Consider the following 12,265-nt stretch of genomic DNA (forward strand, 5'->3'; position numbering starts at 1 on the left):
CTGGCTGGCCTGTCAACTGAACAGGCTTGACGGCTGCTTGGTGATTAACACAACCTCTCTGTGTGGCCAATGTATAGATCACTGGTTGTTTTGCAGTGTGACCGCTTGGAGCAAAGTCAGCTGGAAGGGTGCTAGTGAGTGTAAGCCAGCTAAGCTACAGAAGACCCAGGCTTCATCTCAATTACACACTTTCTGTGGTTTTGAGGGTTTTGTTTAACTAGTTTTTGGTTTAGGGACAATGCAGTTAATCCAGAGAAGTTAATTCTCTCTGGAATCTGTGGGACAAGGGATGTGCAATTTTTACATCAACTGGCTGGGTGAGGCCAGCGCTCTACCACCCACTTCTGGTTCACTTCACAATGAACCCATAGTACCTTCATCCCACTCTGGTTTTCTATTGGGATAATTTATAGGTATTAAAATTTTACCTTTTTTGTTTCCAGAGAAGATAAAGCCTAAAAAAAGGCTGTGATGTACTTGCTACATAGACAGCAAAAGCTTTTGTAAGTCAGTGGATGAAAGTTAGTGGTCGAAGAGAGCTACTTTGTCTCAGTATTTTGCTTAACTGTGTCCTTAAATTTAGTCACAAGCATACCTGTTCACACCTGTGGAGTAGTGTTTAAAACCTGTGTTTAAGTGCATAGCTGAGTTGAGGTTTTAAGCCTAATGAGAAGTGAGATCACTGCAGCCTCAGTGGAGACGGTGGGTCCTTCCTCCTCATAGTCTTACTGGTGGATTCAGACCTGAACATACTCAGCAAGAAATGCAGCCAGCTACCAGCTTCCCACGTGGGCGCTCTGTTGGGAGTAAAGGGAATCTACCTGAATCCATTTATCATTGGGAACAAAGGATTACTCTAAGTATCTCACTGGAATGTAAGATACCTTAATTAAATGAGGTCTGGAGCAATGATCAAAAGCAATCACACTGGAGAATGCTTCTTGGGCAGTTGTCAGCAAGTGCCTTTAGCCATCAAACTCTTGTGTTGCATCAATGATGGGGGGAAGTACAGTCCAGAATTCAGTATGCGTAACTGCTAGATGATGGCTTTGCTGTGCAAAATTCAGATCCAGTTCTGAACTCTCTAAGGCCAGAGACAGGTTATTGCAAAATCAGGAACTGCCAACAGGAATGGGCCTGAGCCAGCAGTACAAAGCCCAGCAGAACGTGCGGCAGCATTGTAGAGAACGGGCCAGAAAGTTTGGATAAAAGACAATTTGCTTGAGCCTCTCTAGGTTTCCTTCCTGCAAGGCTTTGTGGAGAACATCGTACAAATCATAGAGCATATAGGGTAGACAGAGGAACCATAAAAACCACGTATGTAAGCAGTTTCACATGAAAAGAGAACAGATTTTTCCTTTTCACTCACTCCTTCCTTTAATCTTTTCCTAACTGTTTTTTATGTGTAGCTCTATTTCAGTAATAGATTTTAAAAAAAAATGAGAGTTTGCTTCTAATTGGGGGTAACCATTTCAGATAAGTTGAGGGTAGATAAAAAACAGCTTTCAAAGCAAAAGCCTTCATATTGGTGCAAGTCAGTAAAAACCTAGAAGCAGTATCTGGAGATTTCATTTTAACCAAGTAATTGAAAATGGCCATGCATTACGCTGTATAAATTGTAGAAGAAAAATGATGCCCTTAAATGGCTCGGTTGTCATTTAAATGGTGATCTGTTCATTAATGCTGGGAAATGAAATGGAAATCCATTTCAATTTTCTAGACAATTTAAATTTTATTGTCCATAAAATTCTACAAAACAGTAAAAAGTGTCCTTTCTTGCAAATTGCAGAGGATTTAATCAGATTTTTCCATTTTAGTAATTCTCATCATGGTAAAACCTGCTAGTGAATACATTGAGCTGAAGTCATCCCTTGTTGATAAAAGTGTCCCACTGGTGAGTCTGGCCTTGTATGTTTGGAATACAGATGGTTTTTGCAGCTGTAATCTGTTTGTACAGTTAGTTTCCTCTTGATAATCAAATTGGCTTAGTTTAGAGCAAGGCTTAGCATTCACTGAAGTACACATGCTTAAAACATAGAGTATCATCAAGATCCTGCTCCACATTTAAAACCCTTTATGACCCTTCTGAAGATGTTCTGATATACATCTTGTACTTTACAGGAATTATAGTTGTTTTAACTAGTTGTGAAAATCAGTACATTTCCTGGCCATTCTGTCTTACCTTATCAAAGATGAACCTGTCTTGTGGGGAATAAAACATGGAGAGGTTACTGGAAAGTGCCATTTCTGTGGAATTATCTTCCTTTTTCTCTAGTCTTACCTTTGAGTAATCATGCTGATGTTTCCCCTTGCAAATATTCTTGCCTGTTGCTCTTGCTATCCCATATTATTGTATTTTGACTGAAATAAAATTTGATTCTGCAAGGAGCTCTCTGTGGACTCATTGATTAAGCTGTAATGGTTCTTTGAAAGTCTTGTTGGTATCAAGGGCTGAGGCCTTAATTTCAATTAATTACTAGGCATTACTGTGTTTGCAGTTAGTCATGGCTATCTGGCAGGTTTAAGAATTTACTTGTAAGTTGAGGCAGAACATATATCTTCATATCTGGTTTATGATGCACCTTGGGATGTAAAATGATGTTACCCCATTGGGACTAACCAGTCAGTGGAAGTACAGGGCCTTGCAGGAATATTGATGCCTTCAGATAATTTAAGCAAGAAGAGTCAGGTGAACTCATTAGTCTGCAAGTGCTGTTTGTTTGTAGAATAAGAACATGCAGCCCTGTTTTCCTGAAGGTGAGAGAAGCTTGTGGTTAGGGATTTCAGAGTCTACCAGCTTGAAGTCTCCCTGTATCCAGGATGCTCTTCTCTTAATTCCTTTCAGTGTCATGCTTGTGTCATCTTCTGTTGGCTTCCCTTTACAGCACAAATGTAATATACGACCAGACTCTTACTCCTTAATTTTGCAACCAAGAACACATCCAAGTCCTCACAGGCTAGTCCTGACTTGTGCATCTGATTACTTTAGTAATCTGCTTTTCTGCAAGCATATTGGCTGCTGTGGAGTCTGTGGCTGTCATTAGATCCCCCTCTGGATGACTGTTAGTGCCTTTCAGTGTAAATATAATACTAAACTGTAGCTGTCAAAACAAATGAATGATGAGATTTGTGAATCGGGATTCTTGCCATTTTACTTGTTTGGATGCTTCTTAATTTGCCAAAATCCAGACTTTGCAGTGTTAATTAGTGGGATTGTGTTAATTTAGTCAGGTGCTGCTGTACAGAACAGCCTTGGCCCTGGAGGTAATAGCCACCCTTCCTTTGTATGGCTTGCTGGGGGGCCCTTCATCCTCTCTTTTCATAAGCAGACTCTTGGATCCAAGATGCAGCCTTTCACTGGTGTTGGCCCTTCACTGTGAGTTTAGAGCAAGCTGTTTGTGTTGGAGAGCTTTCTTGCAGGGCTGATGCTGAAGTTTGTTTTATTGGCTTTTATTCACTTTGGCTCTGATCACTCCTCTGATCAGTTTTGGTCTGTGTGTTTTCCCGTGCTGTTTATCTCAGCCCAAACATGCTGAAGGCAAAAGCAAAACCTATTAAGAGATTTGTGCTGCCCACAATGCCCAGGCTTGTGAAATTCTTCTGAGCCAAAACACCTGTGATTGCTGCTACCAGCTGTGTGGGTGCTATCAGATCAAATAAAAATAGAAAAACTTTAGTTTTTAAGCATTCTTAGGGATGCTGGAGTTCAGCATCTTTGGAAGGTTTGGTGTTTTACCAACACTTACCTCTCTTCTTCCATGTTAAGCCTTAAACTGGCAAAATGTAAGTGGTTTCAAATCCTTGAGATAACAGGAGGTTATTTGCCTGTGGATCTGTGCTGCTGTAGTAGCAGTCGCTTTTATTTTGTAGAGTTAGGAAAGGGTGTGAGGAGAGAAGTAGTGGGAGCTGTTTGTGGTGTTTGTTCCATAGCTGTTCTTAACTCTTCCCTTTCTGCCCTTACACACTGCAGACAGCCTATTTTAAGGTGCACAGATGTTTCTGCTACTCTAGTCCTTGGTAGTTGCTTAAGTGGCTTCTTAGAGCAGCTGTTCCCTTGTTTATGTCTCTGAATTTAATTTCATTGCAGTTCTTGTTTTTTTGGTGATGGGAAGAGGAAAAAACCTCATGTCTCTGATGCTCTGTTGTTTAGCCCTTGTCAAGAGTGTCCTCACTGGTGCCCCTTCCTTCTTTAGGGGAGACATTTCCATTGCAGCTGGAGCCTAGTGTGGTGCTTCTATGTCCCATCTGTCATCAGCAGGGTGATTTCAGCAAATGTGGTCATGCGTGTGAGAAGACCTGCAGTAGGATTTGACTAAGAGTTTAATAGAATTTGCCTGTGGTCTCTCATCTTTCATCCTAGAAGTCAAGTGGTTGTGCCACATAGCTTGACGCTCATGTCCCTCATGGTCTATTCAGGCTTTCTGCTTTGCTCTTTGCCATGGAACTGATTTTCAGACTTGCTCAAATTGATAGTAATGTGCCAGTTCTTTGATCTTTGCCATTGCTACTGCCTTGCTTCTGCTTGTGGGGTACCTATGCTGAGGTACAAATTACAAGCTGGTGGAGTGAAAGAGGAGGGAGGTGGAGCAGTGTATCAGTTCAGTCTGGGAGAATAGAGAGCTGTGGGAAGAGCAGGATCTAACAGTCACTGAAGCAGCACGGAGGAGATCTCCTCTGGGAATTTACTTTCACCTCAAAAAATGTCTTTTTCCCCAAGTTGTGAAATTCAGGAATATCATGAATGTATGAATATCGTACGTGCTAAGAAGATAGTAGCAATTGTAATTTGTTTTATACCATGTGAAAATGTTGTGTAAATGTACTGTGACAATTCATAAAGTGCATAATATTAATTGACCTATTAGATTACGGTGAAATTGTTTGAATTTATTCCTACTAGCTAAATGAAATTATATCTTGATACATTGTATTAATAAAAAACCAAAAGGTAGATAAAAGATTACAAATAGGAAACTTTATAATATACAAAGCTTTGCTAGAAGTAGCAAATTAAGCAGCTCTACATCTGTTTTCATAGAAAATGGGGCAACATATTTAAATTCTGTACTATTCTAGAAGGTTATGTAGATACTTGATAAATAAATCTTACTTTAGATGCTTTGGTTTCAAGTTGCAAGACTACAAATAACAATTCTATCAAAACTAGTGCTGTAAACAATTCATTGATAGATACCTGTTCAGTTTGGTATTTGCTTGCAGACTGTAATTAACAGTTCAGCATTTTTCTTCTAACTGCATGCTCTCTACCCATAAGTAGGCATAATTATCACTAATCAAGACCCCTAATCTCAAGCAATTATAAGCTCTTACATTGTTCTAATTGCACTTTTAAAAACAATGTGTTTTTCTCATATAATTATGTTATAATCCATCCAAATTATTAATTTCTGCTTTTCTTTTTATCTGATCAATGTTAATTTTGTGTGACCTCACAACATGTTATCTGAAAAATGCCTTTGAGGCATGCAGTTTTTGTGGTTAATTTATGGTTATGTTTCACCTTCAGTGAGAAGTGATATAGTGCAACAGGTTTTCAAGGCTATGCTTTCTCTCAGCCATCTATGAACTCAATAATTTGTCGTAAACTAGGAACTTGTTAGTGAGACAAAAGTGCAATTATACATTTAAATCATCTACTATTGGTAAATCCAGGTGCTCGCTCTTTGAATAGTATTTAGGTTAGCACAGGCTATTCCTTAAGTATGTAAAAGGGGTTTGTTTTGGTTTTTTAATTGCTAATGGGAACTTATATGCAGACAGACAGACTTTGTGGATCAGCTTTCCAGAAGGTGAAAATTAAGGTAGTTCAGTTTTAGAAAGCACTGCAAGTCTTGGGAACAAGATGTAAGAGGTTGTTCACTAGTTGATGTTGGTCTTACTTGTTGCTGTGTAGTTCTTATGCACACATTTTGTATGCAAGGGCTTTGGATGAGTGCATTTTGAACAAATCATCATCAATCTGATGATTCATCTCAGGAACCGCATGCAGCACTTACATCTGTAATTGGGGTAATTGCAAACCTCTCATTCTTACAGATAGAAAATCTTCCTCTTATAATTCTAAAATCAGATCCCAGATCTTTCACTGTGGTAGTTGAGACCTACACTGACTTGTATTTATATCTCTATTCTTATTTGTTACATCATTAAAAGTAGCAGATGATTTGATGACCTTTACTACCTGTGTCTGACCTTCATGATTCACTTGTGCGGGTAATTGGCTATTGAAATTACTATGCTTTTATCTTTGACATTATTTAAACACTGGTTTAAATGGGGTGACACAGACTGCATTGTAAATGGGTAGCCACATTGTTGGGGACAATGTGTTTTTCTTTATCTATTGTCAGAAAAGAATATTAATGTTGCGGGGGGGGGCTCTATCTTTTCTGAGGGATCTTGACATTCATGGAGAGGAGGTGTTTGCTGTCTGCTTGACTTGCTGTAGCTTTGTCTGCAATGTCAGAACAGGCTATTGCTTGTTCTGCAGAAGACATTTTCTCCTTGGTTGATGTGTAGGCATGGTTGCTACAGGCTTATTCCTGGACACAGTTCCTTAAAAACCACCACACAGCCTCCATCTGGCTAATGCATCCAAGCAAGCTGTTGGGGTCAGAATAATTTGTGACCTTTCTGCATGGTGCACTTGTGGCCTTGCTTGAGATGAATCCATCCCACACAAGGACACTTCCCCTCCCACCCTCCTACACCCCTTAAAATACTTTTCCTTAACTCCTGTCATCCCCTGCACATAGGACTGCTAAGGAGTTGATAGATTCTATGGAGCCTGTAACGCAACAACACTACAAACTCTGGCCAAGGGCTCCAGGGACCTTTGAATGTTGGCATGTGACCTGCACTGTTCCTGTTGCAAGGCAGTGGTCTAATGTCAGTGTTCAGTCAGTCCTGAAAGAAGGATTTGGAGATTTTTCTCTGTCATAAATTGCCCAACCTTCTTCCTGTAGTAGAGTGTGTGTTTCTGAAATCTTTCTGGGGTTGCAGTGTACTGCAGTGGGTTCATTTCATTATTCCTTTGAAAAGAAGGAAAGGCACACAGCTAGCTATTTCTATGCAGAAGTTGTCAATGTTTAATATGCTAATGTATCTACCCAATATTAGGCTGCAAAAATCCTTGGCTTTAATGTGTCTTTAATAGTAATAAAGTGGTTAGCTAATGATAAATTAAGGATTGTAAGTTTGAGTACTTTTTAAAAAATAAAAAATTAATGTAGGCAGGACTATTTTTTTTTGCCAAGATAATTGTCACACTGGAGCATAGTAGCTGCAGTTTGCAGTGGAAATGGCTCTAGGACAGCTCACCTCATAATAATTAAAAGGAAAAACCAAATTTCTGTTTTTTCTTTAGGCTTCCTCTAGCTGGACAGTAATGGGACAGAATGGGGACTCCATTTTACCTTTGCTGGCATAGAGGTATACATCCCAAGATACTGAACCAGCAGGTCTCACTGTTTGCCAGAGAGCGAAAGATAGTTGTATGAGCACAAGTGTGGTTGCCCAGAAATCTACAGATAAAAATTTGCTTGTGACCCTCTTCCTAATCTGTCACCTATTTTCAGCGTTATACTGGCTGGCAGAATAATGATGTTTGTGGATGCCTTGTGCTGCTGCAGTGTCCTGCCAGTGGGACTTTGCAGTTTTGGAAGCCCTGGGTTTGGTTTCTCTTAGGGAACCTGGTAAAAAACTCCATGTAAGTAGGGCCCAAGGTAGCAATATTGTAGGGCTGAGTTTGCATCTGCATAACAGAGAGCAAAACAGGATGTAGTTAGGGAAAGGTAGTGCTGTTCAAATACAAAATACTCATGGTTTAAGGAGTATTTATAGTAAATCTGTTTTTTAAAGAATTTCTACGTTCTTCAGTACTCATTGCATCAGATTTACCAGTATGGTTTATCTCAGACACAAGTTAAGGTTAAATAGAGAAATAATCTATACATTTCTGCTCACTGTATCCCTATTCATATTCTCCACTTTTTTTAAACTGAGTTTGCACCTTTTTATATATAGTTTTATACCCGTCTGTACAGAGGGGTAGTTGGAAAAGGCCAGACCAGAGCTGGTCTCTACAGGAACTCATAAGAAGAAAAGAAGCATCAAGAAGGAATTATGTAGAGAATCAGCAGTGTAAAGGCCTTGAGCAAGTCTAAATTTTAATCACATCTCTCAATGATCAGGGAAAAGACAGTCCTATAAGTTTCTCTTGCATATTATCAAAGGTGTTTTGTTTTGTTAAAACCCTAAAGCATCTTAGCTGGCTTAAGGATGCCTGCCTATAACACTGATCTGAATAAATAGCTGCATCCTCAAAGGAATGAATAGGATGAGGAATTTTTTTTTTTTTTTTAGAGAGCGGGTGAGGGAGGAAATAAACAGCAAAAAGGGGTATTTTGATAAGGCAATATATTATCTTATTTTGTATAAACATGACTTCTCAATTATTTGTTTTTATCTCGAGTGGAAGAGATACTGACAATTTGGTGCCTGTTTTGGGGGACAGGAAATGATAAAGAGGAAGAACTTCCTCAGCAAACCAGAGCACTTACTGGTGGTTATCAGCTCATCTGCTGTCTGACTGTTCCTCTTGCTCTACAGCCAGCCTCTCACTTATCACTGACCTGATTCACTACATAGGAAAGCTCCCGTTGAGGCTTTCTGTCCTTCCCTTTCATTCAGGGCTGGATTGGCTGGAAAAGCCTCAGCCCTGGCCTCTGCAAGCCATCAAAACATGACCATTGAGACTTCCACCAGTCTGCTGTTCTGTCTTGGGCTTTGGCAGGCAGATCTTCCCAAGTCCTGTGTGTTTTCATCTGCTTCTCTCCACACCTGGAAATACTCCCTTTTTTTCTTTCTCATGTTTATTCTTAAACCCATCTTGATGAACCAGCTGGCTTCATAACTGTGCTGAATGAAGTCTGGAGGGCTGTGCAGCATTCGGTCTGTGTTTGAGGGCTCTAGCTCTTGCCTCGGGCCTTGCTGTTCTTCTGCCTGAAAAATATAAAACATAATGCGAGTTTTTATGTATTATTAAACTTACATCTATAAATCACTGACCCATGGTAGCTGTTTATTACATATTCCATCTTCTGCTTTGATGCATTGTTGTTGTCACACTGAGGTGGGTAATGATGACTTGGCTTACTACCCAGTGGTAATGCACTTAAAGCTTGGGAATCTGTCACTGATGGCATTTCAACACAGGTGCTATAAACCAGAGATGAAATTTTAAAGTATTAGCTGTCAAGCTATTTGTCTTAAAATTCTTGTGTCTTCTATTGTGGTTTTGTAAGGGTTTGGATACTACTGAACTGTTTGATGGACAAAGACAAATAGTTGTGTTTCAGGAACTCTGTGTTGCAGGAATCACCATCACAAAAGTAGGTGGTGGTCCTCAATTTGTAGTCCTGAAGGTGACTATAAAATGCTTGTGCTCATCAGGCCTTCCTAACAAAGTACCGATATTGCATGCATTTCTATGGGCTTGGCATTTCCAGTCTTAAAGCACAGTGGAACACAGACTGATCATCACAACTTATCATGTATTATATCTATTGTTTTTCCTCTTTTTTACAGCCCTTCTGTATGCAACCATTTTTGGTAATGTGACAACCATATTTCAGCAAATGTATGCTAATACAAACAGATACCATGAAATGCTGAACAGTGTCCGGGACTTCCTAAAACTCTACCAGGTTCCTAAAGGACTGAGTGAACGTGTGATGGATTATATCGTTTCCACCTGGTCAATGTCCAGAGGAATAGATACTGAAAAGGTAAGTAAATTAAACTGCAAGGAAACAAGTCACATCCTGAAAGTATTTCATTAAAATAAACAGGAGGTACTTTCTTAGTAAAGACGACAAATATTCTTTAAATAGTTCCAAGTAGCAGCTTCCCTTAATTTTAAACTTTCAAATACTGTATTTCACCTATTCTGTCATACTGACATATGTTAGTGGTAAAAGTATGCATGTGTTGCTGGTGATGTGTCATGAACTAGCATAAAAATGAAGGGAAGAGCTTGGTTCTCAGTAAACAAAGAAAATAACTAAATAAAAAGTTCCAAGTTCTAACACAACTTCAGAATTTCTTCAAATGATATTTTTTTTGCAGTGTTTCTGTTGTGTGAGGTTGTTTGCAGTTCTGTGGGCCTGAATACAAAGTAGAATTTGTTTTGTCTTTGTAGAATTTGAACGTAATATTCTGTGTGCAGGTTAAAGATATGAATAAAAGCTGGAAGTCATTATTGTAATAATAATGTAATGTTTGAAATCTGCCTTATGTGAGGCAAATGTTATCATCCTAATTCATTGAATTTACAAGTTAATTCCCATTATGTCTTTTAAAATAATAAATGGCCCTTCACCAGAACAAATGTACAAAAGCAACTACTTGCCGCTTTCATATTAGTTGCCAGCTTTTATGGAGATAGATACTTGTTTTTCTTCTGCTTGTAGAGAGATGTGATTTGTGGGGTGGTTCATTCAGGAAATCATACAAATGGTCTGGTCACCAGCCTTCTGGTTGGCGGCTTAATTTAGTATTCTAAACTGTAGATGATGCAGTTAAAGAGCAAACAATCTCATTTCTGTCTAGCTGTTAAAGCATTGTTAGGAAAGAGTAGAACAGATGTGGTCTTGCACTGGGCTGTCTGGAGACCAATGGGTACACAGGGTACTGTTTGCTTTCCTAAATGGTCTTCAGCACATCTGCCACTTAGATCCCAGACCATGATTCTGGGAAGCACTGTCCGTCATACTAGCTTTCAGAAAGAAACAGTATTTTAGTACTGGATAGTGCTGATTAGAAGCTGCTCTGCCTGTTTTCTCACAAAATATCTTTGTGTGCAGGGTTATGGTTTTGAGGTGGGCACATTTGGGGAAGGTGGAGAGACAAAATCTGAAGATACGTAGTGTAATGAATGCTGGTACTTTCATTCACCCCCTAATACAAGCTCCTCTCATCATTTTAACAAAGCAACAAGAAAAAATTTCTCTGTAAAACATGTTTGGTTTAGCTTATCTGCAAAGTTTGTTCTTGGCTTCCTCTGATAAGGGGAGAAATGCTTTAAGAATGCCTTTGGAGACAGGAGGATAACCAAACCAAGCACAACTCACTGTAGCCTTTGAGAATTATCTTAATAAACAGGAAAAAAGTCTCCAATTATCAGGATGTCAAAGAGCGTAATATGGTGTTGATTTCAGTAACTGGTGTGTTCATAGCTGACCTGCCAGTAGTGATGACTGTAAAACCAAGAAATCAGCTTTCATCTGCATAGCAAAAGCTAGCAGATGTAAGACCGATTAATGGCTGTGCCCATCCATAACCTCTCAGGTCTGAGCTCTGTTGGTTTGATGCCCGTGTACAACTTCTAGGATGTCATGCAATGAATAAAACATGTATTGCTCCTGTGACAAAACAGTGGTAGTTGTGCTGCTGTGTAACGCAGTGCAGCTTTCTACAGATGAGGCAGACATTTAAAGACGAACTTCGCACAGAATCAATTTTCTCACTGTTTTGTAGGCCACAAATTTGTCAGTTCAGTGGTAACTGCAGGCATGCCAAGGATTGAATAATCAGCTAAAAGCAAAGTCTGTAAGTCTAGAAAATGCCAGGATAACAAAATTTAACCAAGAGCTGCTGAAGGATTCTAAAATTAATCCATGAAGATATGTTTCTTACCTCCCATACAAATGAAAGTCTTCTGTTGTTGGTCTGTAACTCTCAAATGTCTTTAATCCCCCTTTATTTTTGTGAAATCTGGAGACAACCTCTCTAAAGGGAGACTAGAAAATGAGTTAACTTCCTCTTAGACTGGGAAACCAAGGAGTTTTTGGATAAGAGCCTCATTTTAAATATTCTCTTGTATATTCAGGTTTTCTTACTCCTATTTCTATTAAAACAACCCTTTTTGTGCGTGATACTCAAGTAACTGCGAAGTGTATATGTGTGTAATTCCAGTGCCAAACTTTGGCAAGCCCCTGCAAATAGAGAATGTTTTTGTTGCCAGAGTAAACGAGATAATTGCAATGACAGCTATGGCTGCTGCCTGTGTTCCATGTTAAATGCTGGTCTTGCTGCCCCAACCCATTCTTGTGAGCCTGGAAAACTGGGAACTGGCAGGTTCAGCTGCTGCTTGCTCTGGGGCAGAGAGAGATCATCCATGAGTGCCCTACAATTAAGCACTATAGAAATATATCTCTTTCAGAAGTAATATCCATAATAGCAG

The 12,265-nt window shown here is 39.4% G+C and overlaps 1 protein-coding gene across 1 annotated transcript in view; it reads left to right on the plus strand.

The window, feature by feature from the left end:
- KCNH1 (potassium voltage-gated channel subfamily H member 1) overlaps positions 1 to 12,265 on the plus strand; it is a 185,411-nt gene that overhangs the window by 83,162 nt on the left and 89,984 nt on the right. The window contains exon 8 of the mRNA XM_075707277.1: positions 9,610 to 9,809. Within this exon, the coding sequence (XP_075563392.1) occupies positions 9,610 to 9,809 (200 nt within the window). The remainder of the gene's footprint in view (positions 1 to 9,609; positions 9,810 to 12,265) is intronic.

The sequence above is a fragment of the Pelecanus crispus genome, chromosome 3 (genome assembly GCF_030463565.1).
Source record: "Pelecanus crispus isolate bPelCri1 chromosome 3, bPelCri1.pri, whole genome shotgun sequence".
NCBI lineage: Eukaryota > Metazoa > Chordata > Aves > Pelecaniformes > Pelecanidae > Pelecanus > Pelecanus crispus.